We start from the raw sequence: 22,826 nt of genomic DNA on the forward strand, positions 1-22,826 counted from the left end.
TTGCACTAATTTCACTTCAGCATTTTATAACTGGTCACGCTGGAGTTCCACAAAAGATAAAAGAGCAATTGCTCAGTTACTGCTCAGAGATTATCAACATTTAGCAATGTATGTCCTAATAGCTCTGTTCACTATAGACGAGTACAAGAGATAAACATCATGAAAATGCAGTTAATTTTTCAGGGATAAAAAGCATACTGCTAGTGCCTCAATGGACCTTTTTTTCAAAAACAATACTTTCCCACAATAAAGACTGCTTTGTGAATAGTGCTTTCCAAAGCCTTTGACAATCTCTTTGAAATACATTTTCTCTTCTCTTGTAGCTGATGGATGCACTGACTGGTCTGTGGATTACAAGAAATATCAAGTTCTAGTGGGAGAACCTGTTCGTATAAAATGTGCACTCTTTTATGGATATATTAGAGCTAATTACTCCCTAGCCCAAAGTGCTGGACTTAGTTTGATGTGGTACAAAAGCTCTGGACCTGGAGATTTTGAGGAACCTATAGCTTTTGATGGAACCAGAATGAGCAAAGAAGAAGACTCCATTTGGTTCAGACCAACACTGGTACAAGACAGCGGGCTCTATGCATGTGTTATAAGGTACTATATTTTAATATACTGCATTTTAATTGACCAAACATGAAACAAGGCTCTTAATAGTGAGACTTTGTGCCAAAGAAAATTTTTCTGTGTTCTTTTTTCTTCTGCTCCTGGCATTCCCTTCCCTGAAGGTTTTTTAAGCCTGACTAGAAATTGCTATTAAATGTCTTGAACATATTAAATTTGCTTTTGTATAAATTTAGTCATTTATAACAAAATCTAAAATTTATAAGGTGGTTGGGACTGGATGAATAAATATCTGTTCCTTTCTCTGATTCTGGTTTCACTCTTGGAATCACTATCCTAGAGTAAAAATTATTTCTGTTTTTTTTACATTCAGATTTAATTTTATGTGGATTTCATTAAGTCATTTAACTGAATCAACTTTTCTTTTGTAAAAAAAAAAAAAATTGTTATTTGATGTAAAGTAGTTGCATCAAGGAAAACAGAAGGTGAAATTTCAGCATGTTTACATACATCCTTTAGAATTACATCTGGCTTAACCTGATAATAGAGGCTGTGTGCCAGATATCTTCCAAAAACTTGAACTTCTGATTCATCAAGTTTTATCAACAGAAACTGGACTGGATTCTGCTTCTGCTTTCTGCAACAGGTTTCAGCTTAGTTTTGCATCTTTAATATGGTTTACGCAGAGATATTTTTCCAGCCCTTTACAGTTTTTCTCTCTATCTGGATAACTATAAATGTGGTCTTGCTACTAATACACAACACAAAAGACTCAAAAGGAAAGTGTAGAGCAGCTGAATAGTTAGAAAAGGAATGCACAATGCAGCTAGTACAGTGATACAAGAAAAATGTGGAAATTGTTTTATTAGCAACTGGAAAGGTTTACTGTCGGCCACTTTTTTTTTTTTTTTTTTTTTTTTTGTTTGTTTTTTAATTGGGGGATTTTGGTTGTCTGGTTTTGGTTTTTTGGCTTGGATAGAGGGAGGGGGAGCACAGATTGCCTTCTGGCTTGTGTGTGCTGAAGGAGATTTTTACTAAATAATGTGTTTATAAAAATATTATTCTATGAACTCTATATATAAGCTGTGAGACATTTCATATCACATGGTTTGTCCAATAGCATATTCAACATAGTTTTTCTGATGATGACGGTTCTCTTTAAAAAAAAAAACCACAAAAACCTACAAATTAAGCTCCTTCAGGAGAATGTTTAGTTATATTTGGATTAATATTTTCTGATGAGTGTGTAACAGTAGCCATGAAAATGAAAACAGTTTTGTCAATTATTCCATAATGCTATTTAAAATACCATAATTAATCTCCTCTGTTTATATAAAGAAAACCTTAATTACATGATGTTGCAATTTCCAGAAAGTATAGATAAATGCTGAATTTAGCTACTCAGACATACTTTATGTTTATCATGTCAACCTGTATTCATGGCTTTTAATACATGGATTTTTATTTAATCCAGAGCTAGGTAGGACCGTGTTCTAATCTGCTTTAAACTACTGCAGTGGTTTGCTACCAGTCAGAAATTAGACCTACAAATAAACCACTCCTCTTCCCAACACCCCCTTTGGCAAGAGAGGGGCAAAGGCAGAGGCTATGGGTTGAGATAACAGTTTACTGAAAGCAAACAGCCGTGGAGTAAGAAATGCACAGTATTAGCAGCAATATTAATAACAAATAAAAAGGTACTTGTCTTGGTTTGAAAAGACTGGTGTCTGCCAAGGAGGTCAGGAGCCTCCTTTGGAATGAAAAATGTAAACTCCCTCCCTCCGAATGACTATAATTTTGAAATTAAGGGGCTCTCGGGCAAAAATATGGAGGTAGGAATAACAGTTCTTTACCAGGGGGAAAAAAAAAAAAAAAAAACCAAAAAAAACCCAACCAAACAAAAAAACCCACATAAAAATACAGTAATAGAAAATACTGACAGAGTCAGAATATGACTTGACGCCCTGTTGGTCATGATGTAGGTAGCAGCCTAATTGAAATGGTGGCTGCAGCCCTCCTGGAGTGACAGATGTGGTTATGTTGAAGCAGTGATCCTCTACAAGAATGTAGTTTTCCTCTGAAGGTCCAGTGGTGGTGGTGTACATGGACCTGGTCTTCCTCTGGGAATCCAGTGGAGAAGGCTTCTTGTAGCATTCCAAATGCCAGATTATATCCAGGTAGGAATGCTTGGCTCCTCGCACTGGGTGGAGCATCTCCCAATGGGATGATGGAATTTTATCAGTCATGCAGGGAGACTCAATGGCCCATTAACAGAAGATATCTCCTAGAGGGAAGATTGGTTGTGGAAGAGATAAAGAAAACTGCCCCACCTGGTTTTAACAGATGGCCCAATTAACAGAAGAAAACTGTCCCACTTCTAACTGATGGCAATAGAATACACACCCCCAGCCACATCTTGCAACCTAAGACAGTGTTTACACTCAAAGGGTGTTCTTCACCTTGACCTAGCTCTGCGTGGCCACCAGGACAAAGACAAGATGGTGCCACTCCCCTTAGGTTGTGCTCTGTGGCTTTCCCCATACAAAGATAAAGTGGCAGTTGTTCCCAGCACCATGTGTGCTCTCCCACACAAAGACAAGTTGGTAGGAGCTTCCCATAGATGGCTTTCCCCATCCCTAATTCCAAGACAATGGAAAACAATGATGGACAAACCTCTAAGAAGTAAATTTTTCATGTCGCACTGTGTTGCCACTCTATTGCTCTGGGCTCAGGCTTCTCTTGGCTGAGTTTTGTTTCCTGCAGCTGCTTCCCACACCAGCACTGCCACTTTAGATCACTCTGCTCCGCTGGGGTGCAGGCTGCATTTGCTGCTGGTCAGAACCACATCCCAGAGCCACACCTGAGGAATGGGAAGGGGATTGGTGATAGTGGTAGAGGATGGGGTCAACCCTAGACATCCCCCCTGTGATGAAGAGAGGGATGTCACATCACAGGGTGGCTTGTTATCTATCATATATCAGTGAATACAGCTGGATAAGCTGCACTAACAGTTAATGTATATATTCAAGTGCAACTCCCAGAAATTACGTATCTGTTACATACACCTGGTATAATAGTAAAGAATAAGTAGTTTTTGTCAAAAATTCTGCCTTTAAAGTTTCAAAAATAGCTGAAATATTGTTTCTATAAAGAGAACACTTCCTTCATGTATCCTTTTCCTTCCCTGCCTGAAAACATCAATTACAATGTCTCTAATAGCTGCCCAACATAATATCAGCATAGATCAGTGGAACTGGAATTCTATAGTTAGATCTTAGTGAAGATTGTGGCTGATGTGATTTAGAATCATAGAATCATAGTATCATTTGGGTTGGAAAAGATCTCCAAGATCACAGAGTCCAACATTTCAACAAGGAGCACCACATCAACTAAAACGTTGCATTAATCACCATATCCAGTTTTTCCTTGAATGTTTCTGGGATGGTGACCCACCGGGATGGGCACTCCATTCCAGTGCTTAACTCCTCTTTCAGTGAATAAATTATTCCTGATGTCGAACCTGAGCTTCTTCTGATGCAGCTTGAGGCCATTTCCTCTTGTTCTATCACTGGTTGCCTGGAAAAAATGTCAGCCCCCACCTGGCTACAACCTCCTTTAGGATAGTTTTAGAGTGATAAGATCTCTCCTGAACCTCCTCTTCTTTTGACTAAACAATCCCGGACCATTCTGCAATTCCTCATATGATTCACTCTCTAGACCTTTTACCAGCTCCACATGGACATGCTCCAGCTGTTTAATGTTTTTCTTGCAGTGAGGGCCTCAAAACTGGACATAAGATTTGAGGTATGGCCTCACCTTTGCTCAGTACAGGGGGATGATCACTGTCCCGCTTCTGCTGGCCACTCTATTTCTGATACAGGCCAGGTGCCATCGGCCTTCTTGGTCACCTGGGCTGTCGACCAGAACTCCAAGATTCTTTCCTGCTGGGCTGCTTTTGAGCCACTCTTTCCCCATCCTGTACCACTGCATGGGGCTGTTGTGACCAAAGTGCAGGACCCATCACTTCACCTTTTTTAACCTCATGCTGTTGGCCTCAGCCCATCGATCCAGTCTGTCCCAAACTCTCTGCAGAGCCTTTGTACCATTCAGCAGACCAGCATTTCTGCCCAACTCACTGTCATCTACAGAATTACTGAGGGTGCACTCATTGCCCTCTTCTAAACCATCCATAACAATATGAACAAAACTGGCCCCAGTAGTGAACCATGGGAACCCTGCTAGTGATGGCCAACAACTGGATGTAGCACCACTCACCATGACCCTTGGAATCCAGCCATCCAGCCAGGATTTATGTTTATGAACATGTTTAATATTTATGAACATTAACTGCTTTGTTAAGCTGTAACATTTAGTGCAAAACAATACATATGAACAAGTCTTGTTCAGAAACATAAGTGTCTGTAAAGAATGCTTAGGATGCAGATAAACAGAGATAACAATAGAAGTTTAAATAAAGCATTGCAAATTACGTTATAGGTGAAAAACCTTCCCCATCTTTAACATCTTTAGGTACTTATTAGCCATAAAAATACTGCCTATAATTAATTTAGTGATATTAAGCTTTGAAGATTTAAATTCAGATGACAGCAAGGTTCAAACTGGGAATAACAGAATCTATGGAGATTGTTCAAATCTATTTTCATCCCCAGTTGGTAAAAAAACCTGAACACCTGCTTCAGTGTGCTTAACTGTTTCTATTAGTAACACACAGTACAAGAACTTAGACAAAGAGCTAAAGTCTGACATAGTGTGAACTGTACAGAATTTTCTGATGGATGGAAGGAAGGAAGGAAGGAAGGAAGGAAGGAAGGAAGGAAGGAAGGAAGGAAGGAAGGAAGGAAGGAAAATATGATTATTATTTATTCTTGCATTTAGCTTTATTCCCCTTCCTATAGTCTTGCATGTGTGAAGGTAGAGGCTTCAAATGTACCAGTATTTCCTACTAATTTTTAAAGTCAGCTTTTATTTTTGCTGTTTAGCCATGTTTAAAATATCACCATTCAAATTCTTAGCAGTTGTATTTTCTGGTTTTATATTTACACATAAATATGTACATGGATCCACACATACAGATATTGCATTGTTGAATGACATAACTTCCCTGCTATATAGTTGTTAGTATAAATTTTTTTATTTGACAAATAAAATATAATGCAATAGACATATTTTAAATAACAGAACATTAATATTTTCAAAAAAGTCAGTTAAAACTACTTCCAAATTATCTTTGAAAAGCATCACTATCACAATATAGAATAGTTATTTTTTTTTCCCTGAGAAATGTGAGATTGTTGAATTTATGAAAAAAGTAGTTCTTTATCTTCATCATTTGAAAATTAATTTTAGGTTTAGATAGCATAAATTTATCTTTTTAGATAGGATGTGTCATCTTCAAATATGAAGTATTGGTTTTCTGTAATTTTAAAGATCTAATTTTGTCAAATCATGTCAATTATGGCTTAATTAATATAATTATTTAACTGTTAATTTCTGTACAGATAGTTAAAATAATCACAATTATATGAATGTGCATTGTTATCAACACATAGATATTATTTAAATAAATCTGAAATAATAAAAGGGAATTTTAAACTAACGTGTAATTATTTTTAGTAAAAACTCTCTTTCTTTCTTTCTTTCTTTCTTTCTTTCTTTCTTTCTTTCTTTCTTTCTTTCTTTCTTTCTTTTCTTTTCTCTTCTTCCTCCCTTCCATCCTCTCTCTTTTTCTCTTGCTTTCTCATTTTCTCTTTCTTTCTTGCTTTCTTTGCCATGGAGGCTAACCATCCACAGTAGGAACGTGCTAAATTACCTATTCAGTTTAAGCAGAATATATATTTTACATATTTCATGTATTCACAATTGTTTAATTAATTGTCAAAAATTTTGAATGCACAATGTATAAGGAAATCTTTGCTTTTCTGAAGGAAATGGTGAGCAAAGAAAAGAAATAGAATAAATTTTTCATAAACCTGGTGGAAGCATCATTTCTTCATCATCTTGAATAATGTAAAACATGTTTTCAAATGGGAATTGCTATTTCTGGGTACAAACCTTTTTTGAAATCTGTCTTACCCAACGAGGGCCTTTTATCCTGGCTATATATGCTTATAAATATTTTTAGTTCTTTATAGAGATTTTAAAAATTATTATCTTAAGAAAAGAGTAAGCATTCATATAGGAACTACATATCAAATGTCAATTAAAAAAAAACAACCCCCCCCCAAAAAAACCAACAAAACAACCCCCCCCCCCCCCCAAAAAAAAAAAAAAGGGAGAAAGTATCTGGAAATTAAGTCTTAAAACAATTTGTCGTTAGGCTTTGTAATCATGGTGTTCCCTAGGTCTGCATGAGATCTTTGGTTAGGCTTATGTGTATTACTGACAAAGGAATCTGACAATGGATGAGAGAAATAAGCTTTCTCAAAGGAATACCAAGGGAGCTAGCAACACTCAGAAAGAAGGAAGGCTCAGAAGAGCCTGTTATTCTATTAATTCCTTTAAGACAGTATCACCACTCATTATCCTGGGTAACAAGTGATAGGACAGCAGGACACAGCTGCACGGTGGTGACTGTGGAAGGGCTATGTTAACAGTTGGACTCGAGCATCTTAGAGGTCTTTTCCAACCTTAGCAATCCTATGGTTCTAGTAAAACAACAACTCTGACAGCCTCTTGAAATGGTGTGCAAGTTCAGGAGAGCCTTGTTCAACACATGAGATGGACTTTCCTTAGTCCCTGCCTTTGTGGTCATTTGGTTTATAGAGAGCATGGGAGGCAATTAACTGTGCCTTCATTATTTTTACATGCCATTTGTAAGCTTGTAAGTTTTGTAAGCTTTTTCCAAGATCTTTTCTTTTTGTGAAAATGGTAACCATCACAGGGAATCTGACTCTTATTTTCCTGTGTTTGCTCCATCTCCTTTTCAAATGCAAGCTTGGTAGGCTAGTCAGATATTCATGTAATTTTTGACTGTGACTTAGAGAGGCTTGGTGAATTGAAAAAGCCTTCGGGCTAACATTAGGAATTTATACAGGTTGGGTAGCTGGAGCTTACATTAAGTGCTCTGTACAGATGGCAAAAGCAGTTGCTCCTAGAAATAAATGTGGGATTTTCTTGAAGTTAATGCTTGTTGAAAGTCAGGAGATGGAAATCTACTCATTCTCCACTCCCCTGTCCTGACGCTGCGGGAGGTCAGCTGTCTGACATTAGCATCTTCATTGTGCATGGTAAACACCTTCCACATGTGTTAGGACAAAACAAACACCTAATGCTGAGGAGATAAGCAGGTGAGTGCAGGGTACATCTTCTCAATTGTGGGGTGGTATAACTTATGCATAAAGCTAAATTCCAGCGTGTGTTTGCTATTTGCTTGGCTGAGTGAGAACTCAACAATGAAAAACAAGCAAGCAAGTATGATAATGATTAGAAAAAGGAGCAATAGGACCCTTACAGTAGGTGGAGTCATGAATAAGTGAGGAGTCTTGATGGGCTAGAACTGAACAGGTTAGTCCAGATAATTCTTTTATGTAAGACTTAAAGGCTTTTATAAAGACTCATACTAATTTTTACTGAGGGCAAAATAGCAAATGCCTGTACTTTCACAGAATAGGGGAAGAATATTGATATTGGAAAAGAAGGAATTAGTGTATTTGACTGAGCAGAAGGCACTGTTAATATTGCATTTTAATGCAGCTCTGAACTTATAGAAGTGGTGTAAATAATGCTTGAAGAAAGATTTAAAGAAAAGCCTTCTATGTTATATCCAGTTTCTTTTACTGCTAATTCTTTTGTTGTTGAGCTATTTGTCTAAATACAGCAGTGTAACAAATAACAGTTTGACTATTGTTTCCACTGTTTATTAGAGATTGTTAGTTTCTCCTTAAGAGCACTTTCAGCAAACTGGATTTGTGCTTTGATTGTCTAGGTTCTTCTGATCACAACTAAATTAATAATTCTGACTGAAAAAGTAACACTTCAGATCTCATTTCAACAAAATAGTAAAATATGACTGTGATGTTTGATTTTACTTATGTAATTTAAGAGAAGAAAGTCCTAACAGATAGTTAGGTTGTATTACTCTGCATTGTTCATAGTAAAAATCATAGTTTCCATTTTATTAAAGAGAAGTCAGTATTTTGTCTGTTTTACACTCTGCATCTGACTTCATCCATCTCAGAAAAAGTCCAAAAAACTTGCAACAGAATGGAAGAAGTGGCTGTACAGCTGACTCTTTAGCAAATGCAGGAGAAAGAGAAAATACAAATGAAGTTATTTCCATATTATAGATATTTAAGTCAAGGATCTATTGTTTTCTTCACAATGCTACAAAAAAAAAATGGAAGAAAAAGGCAAAGAACTGAAATTATTTTCATTCATTTTCAAAACAGTGACTTTTAATTTTTTCAAATTTTTATAGATCTTTTTTGTTTCCTCTCTCAGAATTCAAAACAACCAAGTTGTATTGCTAGTAGTAATATGGACCACCTACTTGGTCATTTAAGTTTGCTCTTAGTATCTAATATTGTATATTGAATCTGCCCTGCAAGTGCTTACCTCTTCGTATATAAGCTATCTGTGGACATCAAATTCAGTTTAAGCATCTAGGCTCTAAAAAGCTGCATGTCAGTTGTTTCCTTTTTTAATTCTCCTTGTTCTCAGGACAGAAGGCAATTTAACTGTTGTTAAAATAGAGCTAAGATTTGATTCCATTATACAGGGATGGGTGTCTAATGCTGTTTTAGAGGCTCTAGGAGCATTTCCAGGACACTTCCAAGGGAATGACATATTGACACTAGATCTGGAGGAGGCTGAATGTGGGATACATTTGGGTAAGCCACATGCCACTACTCACCCACTCTAAGGTAAATAAAATGAGCTTTTGTAAACCATTTTCTAGGCTCCATCAGGCAGACTGACAGCTACGGTAGGAGTTTAGATGTAGCACACAGGTGTATGAATGCAAGTGGATGACAGAACTGAAATGTCTCAAACTGCATTCTAAAATAAATTAACTTGGTTTGTGTGTTTCCATCACATACACTGAAATGCAGTGCCTGATATAAAACTCAAGGGATATATGTCTGTACTTAGTGCTATGACATGAAGGTGGCATTTTAAAATATTAAATTTACTGGATGAGTATATAATACAAGAAAGTAATGGAATTGAATTAATTTATGATCATATATTTTTTATGAAATGCGAATCTAAAATAGTGATTGATGCTTACAAAATTTATCAGACTGACTTAAAAGCCATCAGTACAACAAATAAGTCTTTTAGTAATTAGTTTAGTATTTCCAAGATTTCTGACAAAAAATATTGCAATTCATCCTTTAGAAAATGGAAAGAAAAGCAGCAGTTGTGAGCCTTTAGTCAGGCTCCCAGAAGTATCAAATATTAGATGATCTCTGGTGAAGAGAGATGATGTTTTCATGACTTTTCCAGAAGGACTCAATCTGGAAAGGGGATGTGTGCTATGACCCCGAAAGGTCACGAATACAGCAGAGACACCGTAGGGAATTTGCCTACTGACTACTTTCTGCTCCCACTATGGTAAGAGTAAACAAAGTTGGGAAGATGGTGCTGTGTTTTCAGGATGTCTTTGGAACAATTCCATCAACATCTACTTCCCACAGCAATTAGACTATTTCCCCCAGAACAGCACTGAGTTATAGCAGTCCTAGCAGCAGGGAGAAGTTCTTCCATGGTCCTTGTTCTGACCCTTGCTTCTCTTCCTTCACAAAGCAGAGACAGGCAGCCAATATTCCCAGTAATGAAGAAGAGGTTGTGTAGTTCCCAGAATAAAGAAGAGTGGAAAGGTGAAATCCTCCATCCCTCTTTCCCTTCTCTTCAATCTTCTCCTCTATTTAAAAAAAAATATTAAAAAAATATGCTGGGATATCATCTTTATCTGATATAGAAAGAAAGAAGAAACATCTTCATCACAAGTCTTCAATCTGAGGCTTAATTATTTGTCTAGGGGTTGTTTGTGCATGCTACAGAAAATTGAGTAAATATAAGAGGATGTCATGGTGAGAAAAAAATTTTTAAAAATGGTTGGTTTTTTTTTTAATTTTATTTTATACCTGTGAGGAAAAGTGTTCAGGAAAATTCAGATGCAAATCAGGTGGACATTTGGAAACTTGTTAGAGTCATAACAAAATCAGTGAAGGAGAAAACAGTGGTAAGATTAGCAGTAAAAAATAAGTAGACAGTAATTAAATAGAATTTAATTAATTAATGAATTTATTTCATTGAAGTTTTCCAATACATCTATGAGATTATTTTTATTTTTGGCCATCCAGTAAATAATTTTATAGGAATTCTGGCTCCTAGTCAAAAGCACAAGTAAGAGAGAGTATGGAGGGAACAGGAGGAAAAAAATACTGGTACTGATGGTAATGAAACATTGCCTTGAAAATGTAGGGCATGAAAAAAGCAAGTTACTTGCTGAGTCTGGCAATGTCAAAATAGCAGGTTTTTCAAAGGATTGCTGATGCACTTGATTCAATAGTTCATTGTGAAGAGAGTAGAGTACTTGGAGAAATCATATGAGATCTCAAAGTAACTCCAGATTTGATATGCAAGAAGTAATAAAATGACATCTTGTAACACATAAATAATTTGGATTAAAATATGTCACTTCCGTGTTCTATTATCATAAAATCAGAGTTCACACATAAGCAAGAAGTAAATAATGACCCATGCTTGCAAAGACTCCATTTCATAATTGTTTATTCTGTTCCAATGGTGTATATAGAATAACTAAAGAGTAACTTTTTTAGTAAATATATCCTGAATTGATGGTAGTATGAAAAAAATAAATTTGCTTTAGATTTTAATGTCTTCTTTTAAAGCTTACAGGCAGACTTAACATACAGAACTTATTTGTAACACTGAAAATAATATTGTTCAGATATTCCCACTATAGAGAGAAACTAATTACATTTGCATATTTGGTGCATGTTTAGTGTTACCATCTGTCAAAGTAGTATAGCCTGGTGGTGCTAATTTCAAAGGTGTTGAGAGTGACCAAATAAATTTTGTCGTATTTAATTGCAAAAGCTGAGAAGATTATCAAAGGTCAAGGATGTCTCTGTAATCTTCATTCAGCCTTTTAATGTAGTAAGCATTATGACACAGCATTTGAGTGCTAAATTTGATCTTCATTTAGAAAATTAATCAAGATTAGAAAGTGAGAAGGGCTCCTTTTTTCACTTATTGCAAGAGCTAGTTTGTGCATGTAAATACACACTCTAACACACACATATACACACACACACATGCATAGTTGCTCAACTATGCTCATCATGCATATATATTTGAATATGCATATATGTGCAATATTTAAAGATATGTCTCTTTGTATATAAGAATAGAATCTCAGAGGTTGGAAGGAACCTTAAAGATTATCTATTTCCAGCCCTTTTCCATGGGCAGGGACACCTTCCATGAAACCAGGTTGCTCAGAGCCCCATCCAGCCTGGTCTTGAACATTTCCAGAAATGGGGCTCAGCTCAGAATGAATCCAGAATGAATCCAGAATGAATCCACAGCTTCTTTGGGCAGCCTGTGCCAGTGCCTCACTACCCCCTGGATAAAGAATTTCTTTCTAACACCTAAACTAGACCTACCCTCTTTTAGCTTAAAACCATTCCTCCTTGTCATATCACCATCTGCCCATGGAAAAAGTCACTCCCCATCTTTTTTGAAACTCCATTCAAGGAGACTGGAAAGTTTCCTCTGAGTCTTCTCATTTTCAAGCTGAACTAAGAAAGCTCCTTCAGCCTCTCCATAGCATTAGTGCTACAGATCACCTTCATGGCCTTTCTCTGGACTCTCTCCTACCCTCTCTAACTTCTCACATCTCTCTTGTGCTGGAGGCCCCAGCCACGTATGCATCTGTAGATGCAGGATATAATAGGATTAGTGACTTTCAGGTTCAGAGCTATTCTTAATCTAGATACCATGAATGTAATTCTTATGTGTTTCAAATAGCAGTCAGTAACTTCCAGATATGGTGAGTTATTAAATAAAGAGCATTGTTCATGTTCACCTATTGTTCATTTTATCATCAGTGCTGTTTGAAGTATGACTATTAATATGTTACTTTACAGGCAAAAGTTTAACCAAAATGCATTCAAATTTGTGTGCTCATTATCAGTGTTACATACTAAAATTAGCTTTGCTAATAACATCCTTGCTTTTGGCTATAGTTTTCATGTATTTCAACTATTTCTCTGTTTGTGGATCCTTAGAAAAAGGCAAGGCTTAATAAAAATTAAATTTATTTCAGCATAACATTTTATATTGTGGCAAATGAAAAATAAAAGCCTTGATCTCATCTTTTAATGAAAGTATGCTTCCAGAATCCCTTTCCTCTCAATGCTGAGGAAAGAAGAATAAGGTGCGTAGACCTTCAGGCCTTGTATCTCTTCAGCAGCAGAACAGAGAAGATTCTCAGCCTCAGAAATCCCCAGATCTTTCTACCAGAATACAGGCAAGGCATATGTGTGATGTACTGTCCTGCAGTATGATTCTGCATAATGCTAATAGCAAGGTGTAAAAAACAAAAGATGAGGCTTCTAAACCAACATCTTTGTTTAATTTGCTTCAGAACACCTGGATAGGCAATATTCCAGGACTGACAGGCATTGGATTTGTCACTTTTCTCAGCTGAGCTGGAAAAGAATAAAAGCTTTAACTGAGCCACTGTTCTGGCTTCAAGGCATCTGAATCTCATTTACTTTAGGAGCAGTTCTTTCCCCAGCAAGAAAGGGCTTACACTTCTACCAAAGTGCAGAAAATACAAGTACTTTTCAATATAAAACTCTTCCCTCTCAAAGTGTCTGAGTTTTTGACTGAGATTCTGACTGCTTAGTCACTGGAAAATGGCTGATAACTCCAGTGGGACCTGGATTTGCAGTTATTCATTTGTATTAAAAGCTTCAGAGCTGTTAAAAACTACAAACACTTTCTTTCCTTCTATCACACTAATGTGTTTTCATTTGAGGTAAAATTCAAGAGTTGCTGGAAATATCCTTCATAACCATTTAGAGTCTAAACATGAATGTGAGAGTCCTCACAGCACTCACTGAGTACACAGTTAAGCAGCTGGAACTCAGGAATTGAGTCTACATTACTTACCCATGGAGTAAGCTTTTTCAGCTGCTCATGCGGTCTTTCCAAGTACATGCCATTTAATAGTCATTTTCATCCAGTCAAGGCTTATTTGAAAGGAGTTAATCTTAGGATCAAAAATTTCAGTTGACTTTGCAGAGAAAAAAAACTACCTCTTTAAGAATTGTTTGGCCTAAGTTTTCAGGTTGGGCAGAAAAAGGAAAAATATTTTTCCTGTGAGATTGCAGCCAAATATTTTAGTTTGAGAGGTGAAAGTTTAATGAAAAACCTGGATAGTGAAGTGATAAAACTATATATGAGTTTATAAGGAAATGAAATCCTTTGTATTCAGTTCAGGATATGCAGTAAGTCAAACCAGGACCTGCATACTGAGCAGTCAGATAGGAAGAAAGATGAGATCAGAGAACATTTACTGGGGCTTGCACATCCAGAGTACCAAATCTGAAAAGAAAGTGGCTGAGTGGAGGAAAGACTGGGGAAAAAGAATTTCTCATGCTATTTAAAGATAACATTGTAATATAGGCACACGGGGTGGCAGGATTAAGGAACCTTTAATTACTGCATTCCTTTACATCTAGGTTTTTTACTTCACATTTTTTGTTCAGGTATTTAAAATATACAAATTACATGGCAGCAGAGTTATATGATTTTAATTTCAATGGGGTGTGCATACCTTGCTAAAATTAATATATTATCTCCCACTCTTCTCTCCTATGAATTTTACCCCAGGCTCTGTAACACTATAGGTAGAAAAGTTATTAATAAATTTCATGGCTTTACTGCTATAAAAATTATATTGAATCCTTGTCTGTGTTAAAGACATCTCTAAGATGGCAGTGAGACTTAGTAGGGACACACAGAGCTTTCACCTTTTTAGGATGCACCATTCTTAGTCACCCAGGTCAGGAATGAGAGGGCCAAGTGCCCCCAGGCAGGAAGAGCTGATGCTGGAGGGGACACTGAGTGTGTGTCCAATCTCCCTGCTGCAGAACACAGGCCAAAATACCCTCTCCTCAAAAGGTTTCCTTCACAGCAGCATTGCTTTTATGCCTGGTAAGAGTCAGTTCCTTTTTCTGCAACGGCAATGTTGTATTGATCCATTCGTCAGTTGAAGTGAGAAGAAGAATGGCCTCAAACAATGTGAGATCTACTTGACACTGACAGCAAATACTCCATTTGTGCTTATTGAAATTGTTAATTTTTCCATTTGGCTCTCAAGTGCTGAAGCCAAAACAGCATGCAGAGTCTTTATGAGCCTCAGGAACCCTCTCTCAAACTCAAGCTTGTTCACTATTCAAGAGGTGTTATATTAGAACGGTTGTCTGCCCTGGAATATTTTCTACTGCTTTAAAAAAAGGTCAGTTTTCCCACTACAAATAGTTTTCCTTATCATAGATTTTTTTTTTTTTTTTTTTTTTTTTTTTTTTTTTTTTTGGTGGGAACTTTATTTAGGGAATCATTCTGAAATCATATAGGTCCCCACATTAAGTAGAGAATGAATAAAAACAAGGACTCTGTTAACCTCTCATATTGCTCACCAGAGAGAAAATACCCAGTTGTTAATTAGGGCAATAAACTGACAGTGTATACAATAATGTACAATTTGTTAGAGTGGTATACTTTTAAGCTCTGCTTTCCTATTCTTTATGAGAAAAATACAGCCACACATTCAAATCTTGTGGGTATTTAGCACATGTAGAAAATCAGAAAAGGCCAAATGAAATTAAATCAGCTAAAATAGAAGAGTTTGGATTAATGTGTTTATAGTCAAAATAACATGATGAACAAGATTAATCAGTAAATGCCATTTCCGTGGACATGATATGGTCTGAAGACATCATTTTTGCCAGGTTTAATGACAGTTGCATTGTGTCAGTGAAAGAGATAAGATGCAGTTGCCTATGAGGAGGATATGTTATGACCCAGATTTTTTTGAATGTGTGCTTCAAGCACTGAAAATCAGAGTCCCTCAGTCCCATCAGGGCCGAACAGGCATGGCTGGCTGACAGATGAGATAAGCTGGGCTGGATAGTGGGTTCCTACTGTATCTCATGGAAAAGACTTGACATACAGTAATTTACACTGGACAGTGGGTGCTGTCTTTTGTGGGTTGTGGAGTATGTGTATGATGTGTTATGTGGGATGTGTTCCCTCTACAATGATGGGAGGGGGAGTAAATATGTGGATGAGGCTCTGTAGCAGACTGCAGTGTAATGTTTGTGTATGACACAGAACAGCAGATACTGCATTAAAACCTCAGCTCTGGGAAACTACAGCAAATCCTACTGCCAGTCTCTCCTCTCCAAGTCTCATTTAAATGGTGGCTTTAAATGAGCAATCTGCTTGTGTTTCAGTCCTTTGCTGCCACTGAGAATCTCATTGATATGCACTACTTACCTTGACCATCTTGTTTTGCACTTTGGTGTTTAGAAAATGCACCAAAGAAATTTAATTTGAGTGGCAGAATAACTATTATAGACTCCCAACAGTGAAGAGTGCTAAGGGGGAAGTAATGTTTCTGAGTGAACAGTTACATGATTAATAGAGTTTTGAGCATTTTTCATGAACCAGTATCAGATTCTTCAATAATTCTATTTGGAAGACATGTGACAGTCAAAGTTATGTTTCCTGAAGCACAGTATATCAAATTTGCAGATTTTGCAAGTTATAATGCAGAAATTGTATATTTTTGTAAAAATCTGAATCATATAGTGAATGATATTTCTTTAAAGTGTACCAATAGTCACTGGGAATTGTATGATGAGTTTGATTTTCTGTCACAAAAAAAAAAAAAAAGATAAAATATTTAGTGCAAGGCACTCAATAATTGTTAGATAAAAATTGGCAAGGAAGTAATTTTTATGCATTTAGAATAAATTTGGAGTCGCATATATAGATAACAATCACAATCAAATGTGGATGATTTTCTTATTGCGTACTACATTCAGAATTTCTGCAGCTTTTTCATCTATACTCTTCTTAAGTGCATAAAGGGTATATTTATTTCAGTCATTTCAGCTTCATTAATTGGCAAATTACTACTTCAGTTAAAAGTTAGAGGTTGACATGCAGAGCATGTGAAAAAGCTTTATGATCCTAACGAGGTCATGAACTTTATATGAATTAGTGCATTTAGAAAATAAATGGAACTGGAAATTATGCAAAAAAATCTCCATCTTGTTTAAAATGAGTCAAACATACAAAGATCACAAATAAACAAGGATATAATGATTCAAATTATTTATATTTACTTAAAATTTCTGTGTTTACCACTGTATCCCAGCATGATTTAGTTTTGGGTAGCCCTGTGAGGAACAGAGAGTTGGGCTCAATCATTATGTGTCCACTCCAATTTGAGATAATCCATGATTCTATGATCACTATGGAATTTTGATCTTATAGTCTTGAAGATATATATTTCTCTACAGAGACAATGAAAATGATGCCTCCCCAATTTAAACTTTTACAGCTTAGAGAGCAGGCAGTATGGACAGGCATGGTTATCTTCTGTCAATCTGACAGGTGAGCTGCTTGATAGAGATAAATGGCTTCACCTGGAGAACTGCCCAACATTTTCAAAAAGTAATGTAATATGTTTCCAGTTCTCTGTGGTATGTATAAGAAAGGAGGAAGAGGGGGAGATACGTGTTTAGGGCTTTCTCTAGAAAATATATGTTCTTAACACACAGTGAAATGGAGGTAATTGAAGGTATTCTCTTCTAGTTCATAGCCCATTAGTTCTTCTGCTATGCAGTACCCTCAGTGAAGAAAATTTAAGTGGATTGACACAGTTAGAGATCACTGCTTTATCTAATTGTAAGAATTTTGAGCTTTAGGAAACCTAAAAACATATTTTAACTAACTTAATCATGCTTTCAAAACACTTTTAATTTCAGTAAAGAAAGCAAAACAAAAATATCTGGCTAAACGTAGTAAAATATTATGAAAACCAGTCTGATCAATACAATGCTGCCTTGAATCCAAGTAAAATCAAGAATGAAATATATTAAGTGTAAAGAAGTGTAGGATAAAACCAACTATTTAACCAAACCATACTGTGATTCATATTTTTCTGCTTTCTTTTATTGTGCAAACACTATTGTAGCTGCTACTGTTATAAACACAAAACACTAGCAAACAAGCATTTTGCCATTACCTGAAAATTTATTTTTTTAGCTTGAAAAGTTTGTGTGTAGTCAAGTCTATAAATATGTAGCTACTTGATTATTATTATATAGGCATTTTTTAAAATGAGGAAATATTAGGAGTTAGTTGAAATATGTACACCATTGCATCAGTTATGCCATGTCCAGAAAAAGTAACGAATGAGATGAATTGCATCAAGGATGATATGAGATAAGGCTGAGAACCTTGATAGACAACAGCCAGAGACAGCCCTACTGTGTTAGCACTGTACATTTGTTTAAACATTTCAATCCCTTCTCTGGCCATTAGAGATCTCCTTTTTCTGGAGAAAATATACAACTACTCCTGGCAGATTTATACAAGTGAGACGTTTGGCAGATGATAAATTAGATTAGTGTAAACACTGATTTTAATTTTCATAATGGAAGCCTATTCCAAAATGTGACCATTTAATCCCATTGTATATGGATTAAAATTTCTAGAGCAGAGAATGCTTCACATGCACAGGATGAGGAACTCTGCTCAGAAATGAAGTGACTGAGAAAAGGTCTATGTAGTCATTTTAAATAATGCTCACACTTGAAGTCGTGTTTGATTTCTGCATCTGTTGTCCTAAATATGTGACAGAGGACAGGACCATCAAGTAGGATGGCTCCGTGAAATGCAGGATGAGGTTTTTTGACAAGCAAGTTAAGCAACAATCACTCACTCTAGAAAAAATTATTGACTTATGGCTAGTATAGTCAGAGCCTTTTACTTATTGGTTTGGTGAATTGTGAATTGTTCATTTGCTGGAACATTTAAACTGAATAAAATTATCTTTGTAAAATACATGCTACACCTCAGACAGAAGTTGCATTCCAGTACTAAAATAATGCATTTCATAGTGTATTCAGATAGGTGGTTAGTCTACAGGGTTATAGTATGACTTCTTTAGATGTAAGGACAAAAAAGAATTGGCAATAGAACCACAGCTTTTATTCCTCAGGAAGCACCTTAATATTATTATTTGGAAATAGATCCTTCCCTGAGAAGGAGCCTAAAATAGTTATCCAGGAATCTTAACAAGAGACCTTGATCTACCTGAAGAAAATAATGAGCTTAATGCTGTGAAGTAGGTGGGGGTTGTACTGTGCTAAATAAGTGTTTGTATCTGACCCATAGCCTTACTATTCATTCATGCTTATTCATTCTTCCCTGTTCTTTCATTCAACTTTTTTTAATGCAGTGAAAGAGGACATGATGTGTGTATGATAACATGTAAATGTCCAGTCATTGAAGATGAAAAAAGAAAAAGAATTTATGAACACCAGAAAAATAGTTCCAAATAATTCCAGGACATAGGATATACTTCTTTATGTACTTTGAACGACTACAGGAATTCTAAGGCAGGTTATTGTAAATGTTTATCAGCTTTTGAATTTATAATAATTTGTCTAGTCTTGTATGTTAGTTTGATGGTTACATAATTTACACTATATATGAAAAGACTGCATGGGTGATTTTGACAAGACGCTTCACTGAAGTTAGTAGGCAGCCAAGGCTACCTGTGAATTTTTGAAATGGAACAAATAATGTAAATAAGATGAATTGCATTGATTAATTGTGATTTTATCAGAAAATGAACTTTATTTCTTTCTTCTGCATGAGAGTATGTCTGAGGAACAAAAATAATGTGAAACCAATTAATAAATCTTATGTATGTATATAAGATAAGATTGGATTGTGAAGAATGTTGCAGATTACATTGCAGAATTGTGTAACTGCCACCACATATTTAAATCTTGGAAAATAAGAAAAGGAGAGCATGAATAGGGGGAGTTTATAAGATCGTGCTGTCTATAAGTATTTTATTTTTGCCAGAGTATCACTAGCATCCATGACAGTGAAATGTTCAGACAGCATTCAAGGTTTTTATACATTGTTTGCATATGATTGAGTTTATTTGCTTTGGTCTAGTATTTAATGAACTGCCAGAAAAATTTATTGTTTAGCATACACAAGCAACATGAATATTATCTGTTCATCTTGCTAATATAGACAAAGCAAATGCTAATGTTCTTGGAGTCAGCAAACTAATATATATATATTATATATTATATATTATATATTATGTATTACATATTATCATGATGCATTAATAAAGACAACTACTCTCCTTGAGGAATTGTCTCCTACTGTTAACATATTTCTCATTATAAAAGCTCAAAAATTGTAGTTGAAAATTTAAATTCAAATATAAATAATACAATTTTAAAAAATCATGGTATGCACTATGTAACACGTAGATCCCTTTAAACATTATTTTAATGATTCCCTTGCAAGGTCAGAATGATAAGTTTTCCACACCATTTCCTATTACATTTTTAAAAATTGTGATCAATTGTATCTCCTTGTTGAAACTGGATTCTTCTGACACAGGAATTAATGACTTAATTTCGATGACAAAAGAAGGGGCACCCATCCAAGTCCTGAGGCATCAGCCCCGTAAGTTAGAAGGACAAAAACCAAATGAAATAGCATCTTATCCTTTCTTATCCAGAAGAGCTGAACTTCCTCGATACCAGAGTGCCCCTAAAAATATACAAAGCATGTATCATGGAAATTAGTGCATATGATATTCTAAGAACATGCAGTTAATGTCAGGCTTCATTTTCCTTGCAGTTACATTTATAAACTGCTGACATGGAGCTGCTTGCAAGAAAAGGATCCTAATTCACTATAAGTAATCCTTGTGGCAGCTGTGTTACACCAAACACTTGTCTCATAATGGCAGCCTTGATCTCAGGAGCATAGGATATAAAAAGGAAGTAGATAAAGGTGCTTCCTGACATTCAGACAGAAGTTTCTTTGTTTCTTTTCCTGTGTCAAGGCATCACTGGAAAAAGCCAGGCTCCATCTTGTTCACACCCTCCCTTCAGGTATTTATATACATCAGTGAGATCCCCCTGAGGCTTTTCTTCTGGCTAGAAAGTCCCAGTTCTCTTTGCCTTTCCTTACACGAGGCGGTGCTCCAATCTCCTGATCAATTCAGTGTCCCTTCCAGAGTGCCCCTGTCTCTCTTGAGCTGGGGAAGGCAGAGCTGGACACTGCTCCAGGTGTGGCACCACCTCCATCTGCTGGCAGTGCTCCATCTCATGCACTCAAGGATATCATGGGCCTGTTTTTCTGCAGGGGCACATTGCTGGTTCCTGTTCAAACTGATGTTCCCCAGGACCCTCTGGTCCTCTGCCCCAAAGCTGCTGTGTGTCTCCCAGCAAAATTTTATACCCAGCGTTGTTCCTTCCCAGATACAGGACTTATCCTTGTTGAGCTAGATAATAGACCTGATATGAATAATATTATTATGATATGAACCAGATAATAGACCTGATATGAATAATAAGATATTCCTGCAGATTGTCCATTTGTTAAACAAAATAACAAAAAGGTTATCATTGGTCTTCTATCAACTGACTGTTGCAGTTTCCTAATATTTTCTTTAGAGATTTTGCTTCACTGAGAGTGGCTCAATTTTTTCCATTCCTCTTTATTCTCTCTGTCATGAAATCTGAACTCTGTGCCAAAGAATGTAATAAATAGCACCTTGTCAATCAATAAGACCTTCCTGTGTAAATACTTTAAATTTTTTTCCATATTTATTTAACAACTAAATTTCAAGCTCCCCTCTGTCAGTAACTAAAATCACTACAGAATCACAGAAGGTTTTGGAAAAATAGAACAGGGCAAAACAATGTTTGAAAGCTTGATTATCTGTCTTAAAATCATAACGTCCTGGTGAAATAATGATCACACTAATAAATCTGCTTGTGCATCATCAGTCTCTGATCTGAAGTCTGTAACCTCTCTGATCTGCTTCCTTCTCTCATTTTTGGTTTGCGTTTCCCAACAGGAACATTCACTGCTTTGCCATAAAGATGTTTGAATGGCGTTTTAATAGTAGAAAACATGAAAAAGAGAAATTTTGTGTTCAAATGAACACTAAGAAATTTAGGATTAGTTTAGACAACTTTATTTCAGTGGTTTGAGAAAAATCATCTCTAAATTACTAAAACTAATACTAACCAAAGGAAATGCAAATAGAGAAAAGAAAGAGTGTTTGAAAGTTCTTCCACATTATATACAGATGTGATATTCTTTGTCTATGTGATATTTCAAACCTCTATGATATTGTAGCGTCTCTTTCTGTGATAGAAGCATTTTAAAGTTTATTCATTCAGAAATTTATAATTGCTAAAATTCTAGAAAATGTTGAGAAGGTTAATTAGTTAAAAGCATATTTCAAAAAAAACCAAGTTTCAATACACATGGTGTTTTTTTGACAAATAGGAAGTAGTGGAACTTGGTTTTGTCAGTTGTGAGTTCCAAACCCACCCAAAAAATCATTGTAATAACTCCTAAAGTGTCTTCTAAAATAAGGCAGAAAAGACAGGAAAATATAATGATTTCTTAATTGTTTCTCTTTATTATTCATGATTGCCAGTAGATGCTAAAAATCTGGTTATGAATATTTCAACTGATAAAACATTCTAAACCAAAAAAATAAAGAAAAACATTTCTTTTATTAATGAAGTTTTGTGTCAGATTAATAAATTTTTAGCCTTATATTCCCCCTTTGACTTTTATGTTATCAGAATGAATTGCTTTATTTTCTAGCTGTCATCTACCTGTCCTCTTGTCATCATTTTTCTTGGTCAAAATCTAAATGGTGAACAATGTGTCATATTAAATGGAGATTTTCAACACAACTACAAGATGGTATTTATCAAATTTCCATATAACAATTAAATATGAAGATGAAATGTCAATTTTAAAGCTGTATTTGGAAATCAGAGGATTATGTCTCTGGTTCAAAATAACTCCAGAGAAGAAACTTGTGGATCAGCTGAAATACCAGCTGTAGAGACCATCTTTAAAATGGAGAAAGAACGTCTAAAATATGTTCC

The 22,826-nt window shown here is 35.8% G+C and overlaps 1 protein-coding gene across 1 annotated transcript in view; it reads left to right on the forward strand.

Moving 5' to 3' along the window:
* Positions 1-22,826, forward strand: part of IL1RAPL1 (interleukin 1 receptor accessory protein like 1) — a 578,609-nt gene that overhangs the window by 272,551 nt on the left and 283,232 nt on the right. Inside the window, exon 2 of the mRNA XM_041472402.1 lies at positions 324-603. Within this exon, the coding sequence (XP_041328336.1) occupies positions 324-603 (280 nt within the window). The remainder of the gene's footprint in view (positions 1-323; positions 604-22,826) is intronic.

This window comes from Pyrgilauda ruficollis, unplaced genomic scaffold (assembly GCF_017590135.1).
Source record: "Pyrgilauda ruficollis isolate IOZ18807 unplaced genomic scaffold, ASM1759013v1 scaffold29, whole genome shotgun sequence".
Lineage (NCBI taxonomy): Eukaryota > Metazoa > Chordata > Aves > Passeriformes > Passeridae > Pyrgilauda > Pyrgilauda ruficollis.